Source organism: Haliotis asinina, chromosome 3, assembly GCF_037392515.1.
Source record: "Haliotis asinina isolate JCU_RB_2024 chromosome 3, JCU_Hal_asi_v2, whole genome shotgun sequence".
Lineage (NCBI taxonomy): Eukaryota > Metazoa > Mollusca > Gastropoda > Lepetellida > Haliotidae > Haliotis > Haliotis asinina.
In genome coordinates, this window is record NC_090282.1 from 65425346 (window position 1) to 65445867 (window position 20522).

General features: G+C 36.8%; 1 protein-coding gene across 5 annotated transcripts in view; it reads right to left on the bottom strand.

Annotated features, from left to right (window-relative positions):
* LOC137278309 (limbic system-associated membrane protein-like) overlaps positions 1-20522 on the bottom strand; it is a 126346-nt gene that overhangs the window by 11687 nt on the left and 94137 nt on the right. For all 5 annotated transcript variants that reach the window (XM_067810572.1, XM_067810570.1, XM_067810569.1 and 2 more), the window contains one exon: positions 2800-2961. In XM_067810572.1, the coding sequence (XP_067666673.1) occupies positions 2800-2961 (162 nt within the window). The remainder of the gene's footprint in view (positions 1-2799; positions 2962-20522) is intronic.

Consider the following 20522-nt stretch of genomic DNA (forward strand, 5'->3'; position numbering starts at 1 on the left):
TTTGTGCGTTGACTGTTTCGAGGCCTACCATAAAGACTTGTTCCAAGGACGATAACGCTATATGCACTAGTTGTGTTGTACAAATGGTACCATATACCATTCTTGTCAGTTGTTGGGCACAATGTGTGAAGCCCGCGCGATACTGCTGGAATATAGCTAAAATCGCTGTGAAACTAAATTCACTCATTCTCTTCAATTGTTGCATTTCAGTCGTTAATCTTTTACATTTCCGAAATACTAACACATGTGTGTTCACCATCTGAGAACGAATACACTCATCATAGTGTCAGTCTACTCCCATATGTCTTATGTGTTTCTTTCATACATCATTACAGTAACTGATGTTATGTTTACAATACACAAATTGTTGCATGATAGTTGATACAGCCGAAACACAACATAGCCATTGGTCAACGATAAAGCCAATAATCAATCTCTACCCTATCATTTTGAGTGTCCAAACGTGCTCTTCAGAAATTTAGGCCACGCCCCATCACCTTGCGATTCCTATGTGACAGGTTTTCACGATACGATTGGTCAAAGTATCAGCCAATATAATGAGTAACTGAGATATAATGCGTTACATTCGGGATATTTTAGCCCTTCACATGACAGGAAGCTTTGTTTAGCATCGAGTAATGATAAATGTATCATGCAGTATGTATGTGTATGAATGGTGATGTATGTTTGCAGCGTTAAGTTAAGATGAACAAAGTGACAAACTATAAATCTCTATATGTTCCATGTTACTTACACACCTATTGATACTTTCCTTGAAATAGTCAGTAAGCACGAGCAATGTATTGGCAAAAAATCTAGACGATTATACTGCAAGCCCCCCTCTTTTTAAACTCTATTATAAATAATATATTATAATTCAGTCCATACGATGAGAGAGACAGGAGGAATTTGTATATTTGTTCATCTCGTACGTACAAAGACTGCATAGGTGTTGATAAAAATACAGCACACACTGGCAAAGGGGTATGAGTGACACAGGTAATAAATTACATGAAATGCTGTAATATATGTATTCACATCGGCCTCTTTTCCATTTACATCTTTACGACACAATTAAATAATCAGTGCTTGTTTGTGAGACTAGACAGTTTCCTGTCATATCCGAGACCTGCCATGGAAATCAGGCATGATTAGCACTAATTAGCCTCGTCGTAGCAATCAGGCAGTCAGTGAGGGGTGCCAGGTGTTGGGCAGTGGAGCGGCTCCAGGGCTTAATGAGTTAAACGATAGCCAGTCAGTGGGAGGGGAGTTCAGGTAAGTATATAGGTCCACAGTTACATAGCTGTAAGTTACTTAATAGAGCTTGTAATCCCAGTCTGGTATCTTGTTGACAGTATCTTATCAATGCTCATACTGCTCAGTGTTTAACAACGAACCGACCGATGTTAACCCTGTGATTTGCTGATTTTATGATGCTTCAACAACTGCAATGATTTCTTGAATAACAGTTGTTTCCCCTTACTAAGCCACATCAGCAATGTTGGTGCATTTTGCAATTCTCAACTGAACAGAGAAACCTGTCTGCTCATTCTAACATCACTACACAATTCTATGTACTGTATATTTAAAGATACTGTCCAACCCTTGAAATCTCCATGAAAAGATTGAGTAGCAATTAAATGACATGCATTACTACATTCAAACCTTGGAGAAAATTTTAGACACGTCCCTAGTTAGATTCTTAAAAAACAGTTCTTTGACCTCTTTGTGTGGTTACATAAGTGCGTACATGCTGGTGATGATCTGAATCAATTGGGATAGTGGCAGCATGTCATGTAGCTTTAATGAAGACAATACATGGCTAAATCCTGCAACATTGCCTTGAACAGTATCCCTGGACTTGGTTATGCTTGATTTCTCCATAACATAGTCCACTCAAATTGTTACGAGAGTGTATTTTCTGTAAATTATATTGATAAGAAATAATTATCATTGGGTCACAACGTTTAGTGTTTTGAATGATAATTATTACAGGTCACATTTCGTATCATAAATGTTCACTACTTTCAATATTTTGGTAGCAGGCTTTGAGGAAGTGCTTTGGAGTTCCGTCTTCTTGAGTTTATGTTTTGATTATTTGTGTGTACTTCTGGGAAACTGTTCTAAAGCTTTCCACGTTGATGGTCATGGTCGTAAGTGCTCAAACTTTCAGGAAATGTTGACTTTAAAGGCCAGTTGCTGTGTTGTTGAACACAGATATACACATATTTACTGGAGTACATAACTCTCCCCCCATCAATGCTTGACCTACATAACCGCTGCCTGACCGCATGCTATGTTACATTCTGCATAACTGTTTCTTACTCTCTTGTCAAGACTTTGGTGAATAGACATTAATATTATTTGTGACTCATTATTTTCGAATTGACTTATTTGCATTGTACATGAAACCTCTCTTGTGATTTTTTGTATCTAGGTTTTGGTTACAATTTTGTTGAAAAATTTTAGATTTCTCAGTGATATATTTTGCTGGTTCTGAGGGGATTTCGTAAACCTTTTATCATAGCAAATTTTAAACCGTAACAAAATCATACTAATTTGTATAACAACACATAAGAATTTGCACTTGTCTTGTCTCCCTGGAAATATGCCTCAAGTATTTGTTGTTTCCTGATTCTTGGAGGATAAGTGGACTAGTTGTTGTTTTTTTTAACCCGGTACTGGTTATACTATCTGAATGACTGTCATGTCTGATACAGAAAGATTTGTAAACAAATTGCCTTTGAATTTTAAATCAAAATGAAGGCAATATATTTTAAAAAAATAAATCTCACTCACGTTCTTTGCCAGCTTCAGATTTATCCCGTATCCCTGAGAGTATGCGGAACCACGTGACTGTGGGTGAGGGGACACCTGTTGCGTTACACACCAGGGAAACTGTTTCCCCTTCTTTGGCCGTGATGTCATCTGTGGACAGCTGACGATTAATCCGTGCCGGTACTGGAAGAAAAAAAAAGAAAATGTTCTCACTGAATATGTAACAATACCCAAACAAATGTTTATTTCCAGGGATAGGTCTGCATCCACAAACTGGATTACATAGATGTGCCCTTTTTTGTGTGTGTGTGTGTGCATGCGTGCGCAATGATCCACCACATGTCACTTATGCCCCCTTATGGGTACCCATGCTGCAACTGGATGAACTAAAATAGCCCACATTCTCTTAAAACGACAGGAAACAAGCAGTGTGTCACGTAACATGCCCTCTAACTGGTACCCATGCTGCTACTGGATGAACTAAAATAGCCCACATTCTCTTAATACGACAGGAAATAAGCAGTGTGTCACGTAACATGCCCTCTAACTGGTACCCATGCTGCTACTGGATGAACTAAAATAGCCCACATTCTCTTAAAACGACAGGAAACAAGCAGTGTGTCACGTAACATGCCCTCTAACTGGTACCCATGCTGCTACTGGATGAACTAAAATAGCCCACATTCTCTTAATACGACAGGAAATAAGCAGTGTGTCACGTAACATGCCCTCTAACTGGTACCCATGCTGCTACTGGATGAACTAAAATAGCCCACATTCTCTTAATACGACAGGAAATAAGCAGTGTGTCACGTAACATGCCCTCTAACTGGTACCCATGCTGCTACTGGATGAACTAAAATAGCCCACATTCTCTTAATACGACAGGAAATAAGCAGTGATTCACGTAACATGCCCTCTAACTGGTACCCATGCTGCTACTGGATGAACTAAAATAGCCCATATTCTCTTAATACGACAGGAAACAAGCAGTGTGTCACATAACATGCCCTCTAACTGGTACCCATGCTACAACTGGATGAACTGAAACACCTTTCTTTTTGTGTGACAGGAGACTGGGTGAGTGAGTGAGTTTAGTTTTACACCACCCTCATCAATATTCAGCAATATGGTGGCAACTGTAAATAATTTAGTCTGGACCAGACAATCCAGTGATCAACAGCATGAACACTGATTTGCACAACTGGGAAATAGTAACATGTGTCAGCCCAGTCAGCGAGTCAGACCACTCGATCCTGTTAGTCGCCTCTTCTGACAAGCATAGATGCCATTAACAGCAAGCATGGGTTGCTGAAGGCCTATTCTACCCCGGACCTTCATGGGTCACACAGGAGCCTGGGATAGTGTCATGTAACACTGAGTCAAATGAAATACCCTACTTCTTCTGCTGAAGTCATGGAAATACCTCACAGGAACAATGATATTACCTGTGTCCATAATTTTAAGAATATGAACAATAACACTGATTTCCTTACTGGCAGAGCCTATGACTAAGTCTGTTTCCTCATTTTGTGCTTAGCTTGAAAAAAAAACAAAAACAAAAACAAACCCAACATATCTTATTTCTTTTTATCTCATTTTTTTTTTCTTCCAAGCATGATGAATGTAAGATAAGAAACCTACAAGAAATTGCTATTCAGATAAAATGACAAGACCTGGTGAGGATAATTACAACTGAAACAAGAACGTAGTGATACATGACACACTTCAGTCTGTATCATTACGTATCATTCCAAAAATGATTTAATCAACTGCATGCAAGGTGGTCTGCTGCAAACAGCCATTGTCAGAGATTTAGGAATTATGACTGACTGATATTCTGGCCGATCGTAATTTGGAGTTGTCCATCATCAACATGAACATTAAACATTAAATAGTCTCCTAGGTCTCTTGCTCCTTAGGTACATTCAGTTTAAATTCAGTGTGATCTTACAATGGTGTTCTTTTAATAAATTCAAGAAAGAGATTAAAAAAAGTGACAAAGCACTTTTACTTCCCCAGTACATTAGATAAATTCATTCCATTAATGTATTTACCTGGTGTTGTGTTTAAATAAATATAACGTAAGATATTAAATTTCAAGGCATTGCTACTCTGAGTGAAATGAAAGCTCAATGGTAAGATATGTTTTTTTATCTTCAGTCATAACGTCTGGAAAGTTAGAGTTTTAACTGCTTCTCAAATCAATTGACTGTGAGCTATATGTAGTTAGCTTGTCATCAGAGAAATTATGGTGTCAGTTTCATATCCAGGCAGTCAGAGATCACAGGAAAATGTTACCTGTGCGGTGTGATGACACATAAAATCTGAACTTGTATGGAGATTAGCACCTAAGTTTCAAAATGTTCACTATGACTTATATACAACTAAAAAAGATCTGCTCATCTTACACATGAAAATACCTCTTCACTCTTCACAGTTTCACTAGAGATGAATATAAAAACTTTATAAAAACCTTCCACTATTTTGTATATTACAAGTAAACATTTGTTAAGGAATCACAATAAAAACTTTGTTGGCAATAAAAATCAGCAAATCTTATTATGTCTTATTTCTGGTATGGTGATGGGGGTCTTTCCAAAGTTGCCATTTTTTTTAACCATTTAGGAGAGAATTTGAAAGTTACCAGATGACCAGACAGGCAGAGGGATGATAGTAATGACAGACGACATGACAGAAACTCAGCTGGCTTGACAGAAACTCCATCTGTGTTCTTTGCTATATCAAAATCAGAACTAGGTCACTTTTTTGTCTGAATTAGAGCATCCTATTAAGAACAAGTATCTTATGCATCATTTCTGCAGTAATTCAGTGATTCGCTGTTTAAAGCTAAGGACTGACTGTGTATCTTTTTGGTTCAATGATGTACATTGAATAAAAAAACCTGCACAAACTGTGAGCATGCGTAAAGCAGATTAGATTTTTGCAAAAGATTTCATCTTGGTTTTTCTCGTTCATACTTCAGTGAGATAAAGCAAATACACTGTCAGTCCTTGTAACTAGATTTCACAACAACATATGTTTTGAAAAATTGCTCAAAGACAAAAAATAAAAAAATTCGACGTAATTACAGTGCTGCGATCAATAAACTTTCCAGTGACTGCTTAATTATTTATTAACATAAACTGGCATGTCTCCTAAGTCTGTCGTCTGTCAATACAGAGTAGCATCTAATGAAGTTCTTTGAGGATGTCAACCAAAGCAAGATACTGGAAATCAAACAAACGGAACAAACAATATCTAAAACCATTACTGCATTGAACAAAATACCCCGGGTATGTCAGCATATATACAAAGGGGAACAACTCAAAATAGCCATGGTCAGTCTGGAACCGGAAGCTGGCAGTGGCAATGGAGGCGAAGAATGATTTGATATACCACGAGTGGTGCTTAAAATGTTGAATTAAATATATATATTTTCCATGAGTAATTATTATACATGAGTTTGGAAATAAGACAGCACTACCCTATGAGATAATGGGTGTCCAGCTTTGATGGTGGCGATAATTTATTTTTTCATGAAAAATATTTTTTTAACTGAGGTGAGGGAAGCACCAACCTTTGCTCGCTTTACTTGTATATAGGAAGGCATGTCATTTTTCTCTGTTGTGCAACCTTATTTGCACTACAGTTTGCCTGTACTCTGATATGGCTTGTAGGTGCTCAGCACCGCCAACCTTCCCAAATTACATATGAGAGATATATTGCTTTTGTAATCAGACACAGAGCAGACTTCACTGGAAATGATATTTTCAGCTGGTGACTTGATAGCTACATTTGCTTCTGCAATAAACAGCATTTATAAAATCTGTACTGTATTCATGGCATTTCACATGTCATGCTTTCGATTTCCCACATGGGTACAATGTGTCAAGTCCATTTCTGATGTACCCCATTGTGATTTTGAAGGTATATTGCAAAAAGTGACATAAAAACCTTAGTCACCCTTGGTTATCAGAAAGTGTTGATTTTGAATCTTTTAACCAAGTGTTTATCAATAACTGGTTGAAATGGCTGAACAACTGCTTTGTGCGAGTTGATAACAAATGGTGCTAAGGCCTAAAATCATGATCTTACTGTATTACATCAGATGTATCATGAGAATGATTTGTAGAATTAAGACACAAGAAAGTAGTTAGCTTTAGTGTGACACTTTTGTTTGAATCCATTGGGAAATATGTGCAAAAGTTATTGTTCCATTCAGACAAACAAACTGCAGGACTCACAATAAAATAAACTGAGCATCTACACATGGTAGCGTCATATTGCCATACTCAAACATATAAGTACAAATGACCTTAGCACTAAGATGATTGTAACTCCCATTCTCTAGCACAGACTTAGAAACAGACATAGTGCTAAGACAGCTTTGTGCAAGCAGGCCTTGTTTCTAGCGAATATTACTGTAAGTTCTTTAGGTAGAAACATATTTGAAGCTGGTTTGATGATGTGGAAACATGTTTATGGTTAAACAACTTTATCAACGCATCGACACCAAAATATTGCAATTGTTGCAATCAAGAATTTGCCTATCAATGAAAATATTGTTTCTTTTAGTGAATACTTATCACACGACAATAATAAACATATTTATGTTTTTGTACAGTTACAGACAAGCTGTCATAATCTACTTGTTTTTGTATATCTGTGTGTTATGTAGTCATCACCATTCCAAAGTCAAGAGTTTTTGACAATCCTTTGAGAATCCCCAAAGACAAACACAGAGTTATGTTAACATTCCTCCAAGAGTTGTTTTATGACTTTTTACAATTTCCATCAGCCTCAATGTGCCTTCACTGATGTACCTCATACATTCAGAAATTACAAGCAAGTCTGTCAGTGAAAATGGAATTTGTCTGTGTAAAAAAAAAAATTGTTTATGAAGTTTGGCAAAAATAACTGAAAGATAAGAAAATCAATTTTCAGAAAATGTGTACATGTATTGAAAATACAAATATGAAAAAAAAACTCACATGGAATGATTTTACCATTCACACTTGACAAAACTTATTCTCAGAAAAAGGAAAACATCACATTTTTTACAGTTTCTAGTTATCTTTTACAGGCAATTTTTCACCAAAACAATCTTCTTATTCATAGTGACAGTTAAGCCCTGCACAAACATGAAGCATGACACAGGGAGAATCCTGCTAGAATCCTGCATCATCAAGAATGTTTTACACCATGTCTTATATACTTAGGCTAGCCAGGGTTGATGGATATCATATTTTCCACGTCAGTCAATAGATATGCCAGTCTACTCATACCGCGCTGGTAAATTGTACTGGGCAATCAACATGCAGTTGAGATCATATGCTAAAGCTCTCTGTGTTTCATCCAGAAGTGACTAATTTTCAAACTTTCATCATACTGATATCAACCAGTTTGGCAGACAGTGTCAACAACACCAATCAACTGGGGGCATTTTTTGAAAATTCTTTTATCTTCGAACTCATCTCCATATCTTGATCTGAGTGTCTACTCATCCTGTCGGAATTATGAATTTGGAGGTATTTTGTTCTGACACCAAGATGTACTCCCACAGTTCGAAGGTGGAGACCTGCATTATGAATGAAATTCTCCATTGACTAATATGTGCACTGATCCTGCCAGTCTCATCGATCTCAACACCTTTTGGAAATAGTGTATGACTGCAAATATGATGATCTATGAATATTTTAGCAAATTCAGGAGACTGACTTTGTGAAAGTTGAGAAAAAGTGTTAAACTTAATCATTGTTGAATGTCTTCTGAGCCCCCTCTTCCAGGTGTCAAGGGGCCAACTAGCAGCAATCTTGGGGTGGCTTGGCCAATTACAGTCAGAATTGGTTTTCTTCTACTTGGGAGAGAAAGAGAACTTGCAAAACGTTTTGGTCTTTATGTCCTGAAATTTGTTTCAATGGATTCTAAAAACAAAATTTCAACTTTTACCAAAAACATAAAGCAGCATGTGTCACACTTTGAACAATCCTCTTTGATATGTACTCTGATGAAAGAAATATCAAATGAACAAATCTTGCCAAATTAAGAAAAATTTTTGAGTGATAAGGAATCATCATGATTTAGTGGAAGGAATAATGCTGCTCTAGAGAATCACTGCTTATCAACTTAAGAAACATCAGTTGCCGACATCTGATGCAGTTGCTACAAGTAAAACATGAATACGTTCAGTGATACCAATGAGATGACACAAGTACACCAGTTTTAAACGTCTTGATATTCTAATAAGGATAGGCTGTAAGCAAGTCACCTTTTCCAATACAGTCAATAACCTGTGTTCCATTTATATCTCCTTGGAATGTTACAAAGTGATGTGAGTGAGTGAGTGAGAGTTTTGGTCCCCTTTTAGCAATATTCCATCAATATCACAGTGGGGCACACCAGAAATGGCTTCACATGGGCTAGTGTGCAAAAGTACATCAACAAGCATTGTCACTAAGGTGACATAATCCTACGTCGCAGCATGCTGAAATCATCAACGTGTCTAAGTGACCTTGAAAATTAAGTGAAGGTAAAAAAATCTACTGGGCCTAACACCTTTCCTAGATGAAGCTGGATGTTGAATGTGAAGGAAATCCAGAGAATGTTTCTTGAGGTATCTCGCTGACAAGGTCACCATGCAGTTTAACATGCTGAAATCGCCAAAGTGTTGGCATGACCTTGAAAATTATGTGAAGGTCACCAAAATTGACTGGGCCATGCACCTTCCCTACAATAAGCTTGGTGTTGAAAATGAAGAAAATTCTGTGAATGGTTGAGATATCTTGCTGACAAGAGTAAAAGGTTAAAGTCACCTTGTGACCTTGAAATGAAGGTCAAGGTCACCAAACCTGACCGAAACCTGTCTTTCTCTATGATAAACCTAGGTACAAAATATGAAAAGAATCTAGAGAATGGTTCGAACGAAGCCTAATGCTATATACCCTGCTTTGTGCTAAACGTGCGGCTGGGGATAATGAGATACTGAATTACATGACATAAGGTTACAACTGAAAACATGTCAGTTTTTCACTCTTAATAATAATTTTATTATCTTGTCAAATTAGGTTTACTTTTGCTGCAGATGTTAAGCCTTTCCTTGATTCATGTTCGTATAAATATTTACTTCATACTGATTCTAATTTCAAATCACCATGAAATCTTTAGTGTTTTCCATCTTGAGATAGTTAAATGTCACCATGTTAATGTAAGATAGTTAAATGCAACTTTCTTCATGTGGCTGTTATAGAAATGTTTCAAACCCACAGCCTACAGCTTGGTCTAAACATCTGTCAGGTCTTGCTGAAACCATAATCGTCAAAACAGTCTTGTATCTAAAACTTTCAGAACTTACTATTATGAACAGAGTTCAGGCAGGTTTTGAACATGGTGAATTGGTTGATTGCTGGTCATTGTTTCTCGGTTTAGAGATCAAGAGTGTTCAGAACATCAACCACAGGTTTTGTCAGACTTCAATGGTCCAGGCCCTAAATTTTCGAAGCTCTCGTAGTGCTAAGACAGTCGAAAGTTAGTGTTAACATATGGCACTGACTATCTTAGCGCTAAGAGAGCTTCGAAAATCTAGGCCCGGGCCGACATGATACAACTAGTACATTACTGACTGCAATGTTAAGAAACAGACAGAATACACAAACACTACCTATGCAGGAGCCTAAATCCACAAGTTCTTACCCATAACATTAATCAAACCATTTTAATTGTATCAATACATTTCTAGTGTATATGCATGACCTACTGCCGGAGACCAGTATATACACACAACCTGTGAAACACATAAGAGAATGTATAAATTTTACAGGTGACTTGTGTGTGCATTTGCTGAACTTAGGGAAATGTAGACAACCTCATGACTAATATCTTAGTCAGAAACTGTAGTGGTGACATGTCCAAAATAAACAATGAGGTTTACAATCAACTGCCAGGGTTTGAACAAAGGGATTAAAATTCATTCACAAAGACTCCTGTACTCTCAGATACTGCGGTCACCCCTCATCCAGTGTAACATTCAAACATTTTGCATTGTGTCCCAACCATCCTCATCTCATAAACTGAAACCTTTTTCTTGCCTAACCTATTTACTAGCCTTCCCTTCATCTGACATCCTCAAGGACACAACTTTCCCTTGATCTGACTATCCTTCCCTCATCTCAGACACCGCAGTTTTCCACTGGTCTGACTAGTCTCCACTCATCTTGGACACTGCAGCCTTCCCTTGATCAAATCAACATACAACCCCTTGACACTGCAATCTTCCCATCATCTGAGTAGCCCAATCCTCTTGCTACAGCCTTCCATCAGCCCTCTTCCTTTCAGAAACTACTGCTTTCCTTTATCCTGACTAGCTTCCCTTCTACTCAGATACTACAGCCTTCTCTTGATCAAACTAGCATCAGACTCTATGACACTGCAATCTTCCCATCATATGAGTAGCCCCCAATCCTCTTGCTAAAGCCTTCCATCCGCCCTCTTCTTCCTTTCAGACGCTTCCCTAAACCTGACTAGTCTCCTCTCTTGGACACTGCAGTCAGCACAGACACTGCAGTAATATATTCCATGCATGTTCTAGCCTTTGTGATTCACCAATATTTCTAGGGTGCACTAACTTCTGCACAAATTGAATCTTGTCTATGCATTTTTGATGACTGTTGGCATAAGCCGCTAAATCAATGACCACAGACTAACCATGATTTCTGGCAAATGGTCAAACTTGGCTGTTAATGGGACAATTCCCATCAGAGTCTAATAGGAAAATACGAGAGACTAGTTGACAAGCCTGGGAGGCACAGCAAACACAGATAAATATGAAACAGAAATGTTACTTCACTAACAACAGTTTTTACACCATGACTGTCAAAGCCAATGAGAAATACTGAAGTTTATTTGCCGATGTCTCCACAAGAACAGGAATTATTTCTGAAGCAGGATTTCCTCGAATATCAATTTTGGCTAATTGGAAATTAAGGAAGCTGAAGTCATCAAGATGGTTCTCTGAAGAAGAAAACTCACAGCTCAACATTCACAACTGTCTCCTTCGTTACGTAGGTGGATACTCCGAGAGGCCTGCTAACAAGCTATGCAGTCGAAACACAGCCACAACCAATATAAACACACAGGATTCTGTTCTCACAACAGTTTTTGCCATTTACATTTCAAATTCAAATTTGCAGTTCATTATTGTTGAAAAACCTAAAACTGCTCTTTATAATTGACTGATTTGAGAGCAAGCTGGTTTCAGGAAATCAATACATATTTGATAATAGGGCAAAAAAGCTGAATCACAGAGACAAAAGAAATTCTAGGGCACATGAAATAGATTTGTTTGGCTTATATAGTATACTGTTATAATCTTGATGAGGAGCATAAGCAGACAAGACAGAGTCAGTGGAAAACCTCCACACTCTTCATAAGATGATGTGAAGAGACCAGTAAAGATCTGTGTTAGAATTGGTTTTCAGTAACCCATGCTTGTCGTAAGGGGCAACTAATAAGATTGGGTGGTCAGGCTTGCTGACTTGGTTGACACATGTCATTGTATCATAACTGTGTAGATCAATGCTCATGTTGTTGTTCACTGGAATGTCTGGTCTAGAGTTGCTGAGTGTTGCATTAAACAACCAACCAACCAATGTATGAGAAAAATGTCTTACTAAATTCAAAACAATCCAAACATTCCGAACTGAAAGATAGATTATTTTCTGAAATCTGGACAAGGCAATGCAGTATTTCATATTATAAACAACAGATCTTGCCATTGGGTATAATGACATGATGCTAACAATCTCAGTGAGTATAACTACTAATCCTTTCAGTAACTTTTAGTGACCAACATAAGTTGCTGGGGAAATACTCTTTCCATGGGGCCAACACTTGTTGATAGCACCATGCTGACAGGACAGCACCAGAGACACAGCTAACTGTTAACCGTATGGACCCTGAGATATTTTCCTAACAAACATTAACAAGTTCTGGAAACTGAATGTTGTGCAAGACTAAAAAGAACAATTTCTAATAATAACTATGACAATGCAAAAATACTTGCAAATATGAGATCTGTTCAGAAGGTTTGCAAATTGTTGTAAACAATTTAGTTGTGAGTAAACATGCTTTCCTACACAGATAAAAGTAAAATGCAATGAAATCTTACATTTGACACTTCAGTGTATACTGCCTGCAATAGGAAAGATGTATAGGGCCACTTTGACTTTGCTAAACTGGGGATATACAAGATGAAATCATTTAAAATAAAGTACTGGAAGAAAAGAAATGGATGGCTGTATCTAACAAGTAAATCAGACCTCAGATGAACTCACTCACCTGAATGGTTAGTTTGATTTCCTTTGCCCTATTAAAGAGGAACCTTCGTCTTATCAAGTGGAATGAAGTAAAGAAATATGTTTCTGTTTGACGTCATGCCTTGTTTTATATGTCGGAAGACTGAGAAAATGAAATTTATATTCTGATTAATATACCTATAATCTTGCCTAATTTTTATCAAAGTAAAATATGGAGTTGGTGAAAAGCAGTTTGATGCCTCAATAACATCTGGAAAAGACTTCATAGAGACTACACAGGTTGATCATGACACTCAACTGGACAGGATGCGGACCAGTTCAACAGTAACTTAACAAAATATCAAAATAATATTTCATAAAAAAAGCAGATATATTATAAATATTGTACATGGGTTTTCTTATATAATGCATAGAGGTTTAGAGGGACAATGAGAATATGATATGACTTGCATCCCTATAAGGATCTGAAAACATTTCATTGGTGTTATTTCATTCTCTAACAGCAAGTTAATAACAATCCTGACTGTCTGTAAAGTTTTGACAAAAAAGATGTGATATTGTAAGAATTAGTCTGTAAAGGCTAGGGCAGTGAGGAGATTCTGGTATTCACAGCCAACCAGAGTGAGTGAGTGAGTGAGTGAGTGAGCGAGCTTAGTTTTATGCCACACTGAGCAATATTCCAGCCATATGGCGGCAGTCTGTAAATAATCAAGTCTGGACCAGAAAATCCAGTGACCAACAGCAAGAGCATCGATCTGCGCAATTGGGGACTGATGTTATGTGTCAACCAAATCAGCAAGCCTGACCACCTGATCCCTTTAGTCACCTCTTACGACAAACACAGTCGGAGAACTAGGAAGAACTAGAGAAACTGCAAAAACTGTTTTTTGGTATTCATATTCATAACTTGTAATGTAATTTGTCACATACACTGTGAGTCAGGACTCACGTAAATCGTAAATCGACATATTTTATTTTTTGTCTTATATTGCAAGACAACACAGTAATGTTGTATCACAATATTTTCATGTGATTGTTTTTACTTATCACATATCAGAATTGTATAATGAAGTGTCTAAAAATCAATGTCTTGCATGAAATTCAAGTTGTGAAAGGTTCATGTATCATGTTTACATACATATTTTACAATCCTTGTAAAGTGAGTTGAGTTTTGTACTGCTTTTAGCAATATTCCAGTAATATCATGGTGAATAACACCTAAAATGGGCTTCACACATTGTACCCTTCAGGGGAATCAAACTCAAGTTTTCAGCGCAAGTGAATGCTTTAACCATAAGGCTACCCCTACTGCCCCAGTTCTGAAAGAGTGAGTGAGTGAGCTTAGTTTTACGCCACACTCAGCAATGTTCGGGCTGTATGGCGGCGGTCTGAAAATAATCGAGTCTGGACCAGACAATTCAGTGACCAACAACATGAGCATCGATCTGCGCAGTTGGGAACCGATGACATGGGTCAACCATGTCAGTGAGCCTGACCACCGATCCTGTTAGTCGCCTCTCACGACAAGCACAGTCACCTTTTATGGCAAGCATGGGTTGCTGAAGGCCTATTCTACCACGGGACCTTCATGGGTCACTACCCTTTGTGGTACCAGAAATAAGACATCAGTATATGGGTCAGTTCTAGAAGAAATAAGACAAACAGTTTAAGAGTCTGCAATTACAATGTTAAACAAAAGAGTGAAAAACAGATTATATGGCACAAAATGAGATGGACAAATGGCAAATCCTTTGTGATTAAACTCTAAATTGGTGAATTGTTAAACATCAGTGTTCTGTCAATGTAATGACCAAAGACAATGTTTCAAGATTTACTTCAATGAATACTATCCATTTTGTTCAAGTAATATATTCAGTTCATAAACTTTCAAATATGTTCGCCCTTTCATATACGTATAATATGATATTGACCATTCATAAATATTCAAACTATAATACTTTGCTTAAAAAACATGTACAGTATATGTAAAATCTATATCGTGATTGAAACTGATAGCTGCAAGACAGTTCATCTCACCTTCACTTCATATATTTATTCTGTTTGTTGAAAAGTGCTGTACTGGGCAATATTCCAAATATGATGGTGATCTGCAATAACCTAGCCTAAACCAAACAATCCAGTGATTAACATCATGAGGTCAGTGAGCCAAGCCACATGATGCCATAAATGGCTGCCCATGACAAGCATTGGATTCTTCAAGGATTCATTCAGAGAATACATTCAAACATGGATTTTTTTCCATGTTCAGGGATAAACATAGGAATTTTTCTGGCGGGTAAATCCCCACGGTTAAATTTGGGTGGCCTCCAATGCTTGATAGGAAGGTCCAAATACCCAATCAAGTCAATTACAGCTGGGCCCCAGTTCAATTTGGGTGTCTTCAGCTGATTGTATTTACTTAGTTTGTATGTTAAAAAAATGTTTCAATAATCTCGCAATTTTTCCCTAAGACATGATCATTCATGATCATGAACAAAAACCACAAGTCATCAAATGAAAGATTTTTCACAAACACACACTCTCATTGGCTGAACTTATTACAACAACCAGTCAGGGATATTAGTGCATGTTGTTTAAAACTGGTTCACTTGACTGCGGCAAACGATAACAATTTATATTGCATTAAATTTACTTAGGCTGCACTTGTATTTTTCAGATGTAACGTTTGCACACATTTTGTGTCCACAGGACACAACGCAAATTTCTGCCAGCAGCAATCCATATTTTGATGTGGAAATGCAGCAGAAATGCATTCCAGGTATATTCCTGCATTCTTAAACCACAAACAAACTTATAATCCTTTATTGTTTTCATGTTGTCTATCATAATGGACTTACAGAGAATTGCAACTTTGTCAACTTTGTAAATGAAAAAAAAAATCAAACAAAAAACAAAAAAAACTGCTGAATTTATAAAACCATGATGTATGTAACTTAAGATGCATAAGTCTTGTTATAATACCCTTTAAAAGCATATCCTAAACAGTGTGAATCAGATATGCAATAAAAAGGTAAATGGATCTCTGAACATTGCATAAAATGCCACTGCATAAAATATGAGTGAGTGAGTTAATATTTAACGTTGCCACCCTTGGCAATATGCATAAAACTTGAATTTTGCTTTGTATACACATATAAATATCTAAGAACCTGTGGATTTTATGAACCTTATTTCCAGAGGTTCTTCTGAATAGCTTGATTTGCTTAAATGACAGTGGGGTATGTCACAGATATTCAAAATAGAAGTGAATCTGTAAGTGTGATGTGTTGTTTTAAATTTTATTTAACTTCAAAGTGCAGGTTGACAATGAGTGACAGATTTATGTCTGTGGAACCAGTGGGTGGGGGTTGGGTGTGTGAGTTAACATTGCTTCAAATACAGGTGCAAAATTCTAACTCATTTTCAAATGTTACATTGTCACATGATTACCTTAAAGGATGTTACTTCATTTTAGGAAAGCCCAAATAGGTCATCCATTGATGAATTTTGAGTCATCCTTCCATAAAATTTTGAGTCACCATCAAAGAAGTATTGAGTCAGCTTTCAATGAAATGAAACTATCATTCAGACTGATGCCATGCAGCCCACGCTATCAACAGCACATGAATACTGAAGTCAGTTGATCATCCCTATATTGCCTAGATTTTATGAAGTCCTGGTTGGAATTCATGAATTCCAACTGTTTGCCTAGGAAAAACAAATGGCTGACATTAGTCCTGAAATCAGTATGACATGGAAGTAATGATGTCTCAAAAACATATTCTGTTACATATTCATGGACAACACAAACCAACTGTGTGTGATTTCCATAACCTTTTTACTGGTAATACATTTTTCAATAAAATCCCAGACCATCTTTGAATAGTGACACAAACGTCAAATTTCAGATAAAAGTAGTCAAGTAAACCAAAGTTATCTTTTTGCATACATGCTGTGAATTTCATAATCTTTCCTAGAAAGGAAACAAAGTTTGTGTGGTGTGCAAGGCATAAACTTGTCACATGCTAATCTAGGTCTGGAAACATTTTGCTGTCCTGATGACAACCTTTAATTTCTTATCTATGGCCACTCAACAGCTATTCTATCACACACACTGACATTAACAGTAACTCTGGGAGTGTGTTCGAGTAAATACGCCTTAAATTGTCCGATAACCAGATTCACAGAGCACCAGCTGACACAACATAACCCTCAAAGTGGAAGCCATCAACATGGTTCCAAGTCCTTGTTGGTCACATACACTGGAAGAAATATATTTCTTCAAAAGGAATATCAGATAATTCCTTGTATTTTCCTTCTTGTAAACCAGTCTGAAAGTTAATGCCAACACCATCTTGCTGTTCTGGCTGTAAGAAACATTCATGCATGTAAAACCATGTTCTCAGCAAATTCCTGGTGTTAAGGATAGAGGCTATTAGATAATAGCAACATCAACTTTAATATCCTTGTTGATTCAGCAGAGCAAAGGAAACACCACAATCAGTTATTGAATTTTCAAACTAATTCTGAATATGAAAAAAAAAAATAGATGGACAAGTTTCTTTGTACATTGTGCTCGCTAAAACAAAAAAGGGGTGTTTGCAGCTGAAATGAAATATTAACTATAAAGTGCACCATCTCCATAATTCCATAACCTATCACCCTTTTATTGCACCTAAACGGCCAAGGGCCTGTAACAAAACAAGCAACAAAAAAATACAAGGATAAATCAAATTTTCTAAGTGTGAGCTTTATAGTCGCATACAATATTAATACTACACAAATAATGTCAAATTCACTTCAGCTCCTGCTAACTTCTGAAAGTGTTTATTCTGATGTTAACTTGATGTTATAATAATGGTAGTTTTCTCCCGAGGAGCAAACTGCCGTTTCTCAGACATGCAACTCAGGCAGGGAGGAAAATAATTACAGAGACTCCCCTCTGATAACTCAAGGGGAGGAATTTCTGGAAGATGATATAAGGCCATAAGTCAACAATGGCTATGATGAGAAATTCATGGCTGCTACGCCATGTCGACGCCGAATCAGTGTTACAATGACAGACCAATCAACTAGGAAGGGCCAAAGACTATCAAAACAAAATTGGTTTATCCAGAAAACTTTTGAAATCAATAAATTGGTAGCAGTTATTTACCCTAATTTTAGAACTATGGGTTCTGACCAGACTGGTCACTATAAGTACATTTGCCGTCGCTGATTTTATTTCATCTGCCTTTCACACAGGAGATGGGCCTGAGTGATGGGAGGAAACAGGGTGATTCTCAGTGTTAATCCGATCTGGAATTTGTTTCCCACTTTGTCTTAAGTCAGACCAATGCAAGTTATCAGAAAAATCACTTGAAACGGGTCAATATTTGTTCTTATTGAAATAGGCTTCTATGTGAAGATGCCGCCATTCATTCCTGTTGGAGACCTTTGTTTGTGTTGACAAAAGGTCTTGTACGATTAAATACTTTGTGATGGTTACATGATGCTGTTCTTGACAATAATTGATTCTTTTTTTCTCAAAGCAGCACAACATAGATTAAACACTAACACCAATAATGAATGCGATCCATAAACGATATCCCAGTACATAAATGAGACTCGAAGTGAAAGGAGGGAACTTTATGGGCAATGAAATTCCCGAGTACAGGTTAATCAGAAATAGGAAAACTCAAAGGGATGAATCACTCCAGCCCGTTCATTTAATCAGCTCCTCCAAATCTGAATACATCATTCAAATGTACTGCGAATAGGAATTTTGCACAAAAGCAACAAGGTTTTCTTGAGTCCGATGCTTTAGACAGATTTAAAGATGGCATTATTTAAAAATTTACACATAATCAACATTCATCTAAAACAATCCACAAGACGGCAAAATGTATCAGGAAATTTAGAATTTTGTGTTTGTATTCACTGTGTTTTGCCAGTCTGCTGAGGTCAATCTTCTTTCCATTGCACACATTCTAGCAACACAAAATAGTTCTTCACATTTCCCAATAGAAAACTAAAAACCATTAAGTAACTGATCCCAATTCAATACAACAGACAATGTTTTTTCTCCTGGAGTACAGAATAGACAGCACCTCCTCATAAAAACACTTCAGAAATATTGTTAGAGAGGCACTATATTGCTCCTAAATGGCACAGATTTTGACATTTAATGGTAACAATCTAATTAACCACACTGGCTTTCATAGTTCTTCTTTTTATGCATATTGATTCTAAACCAACTGTGACTGAATTAACTTAATTACAACATCTTTGAAAATTGAATTAAAGGGAAGTAACTGTGGCCAAATAACCTTTTGCTGAATGGGTCAGATTCCTAAGTGATCTTAGTAAGGACTCTATTTCCTGGCATTAAAGTAATGGCCAATCGATTCCTTTCAATTCACCAAAAATAAACTTTTTCATCGCTTGACATTTTGCTTTCTTAAATCAAAATTTGAGTGCCTTAGAACTACTTATCAAAGTCAACAGTAACACTCTCAGCTTGTTTTAGGGCAGCACTAGATCTCATTAACAATCTTCGTGCAGAATTGTCTGTTCTTGTAACAAAGAAATCATGCAAATCGATACGAAATACATTTTGTTCAGTACAACAGTAGTGCATGTCCACTGTGTCCTTTTGTCATGAGAAAATATGCCATGAAATTACCATTACATAAGCATACTGTGACATTTGATGTGTTTACCTGCGCAAGTGGAAAGTCGATATACATGTTCACCTCAACCATACTGTATCCAAGCCAGAATGTTGGAATACATTTTTTATGATATAAGAGTAAAAAAATGAATTATTCATCATCAAGAAAAGGATTATTGTCTATTTCCCACATACTAGACTTGAGCCAATTGTAATGCTGAGATTCAGTGCACTGAGAGCTGTTTTGTTTGTATAGAGAACTCTTTGAAAATGCATCAAAGCTTGTTTTGACTGTCACTTCTTATATAAAAACGTTTAGATATTTAAGAAACCTAAAAGCTGGCAAACAAAGTCACCTTTTCATCTGTTTTGTGGATTAATCTCGGACATATTCTTTCCAATAACACAAAAGATATTGTACATTGCTGGATTTTTAATGTTGTACTATCAGGTATTGTTGTGTCTCTTGCTTTGCTATACATCAAAATGTGAAAATACTTGAAATTAATGTATTATGAGGTATTTCTATGTCATCCAAATGGAGGAAAAGTTAAACACTTTTGAATTTATTTGGAAGTTTGAAATGTAAATTAAATGTTCATAATTAATTGCCTGCAGTTAACAAGTCATACAAGATATGAGAATATAATAAATTTGCAATGTTTCCCACGTTTACTTAAGGGCAGAAATTCTGTCATAATGAAACAATTTTGTAGACAATGCCATGGCATTATCTCAAATTGTTCATTGAGGTTTTGATAAACTATGGGAACTTTTAG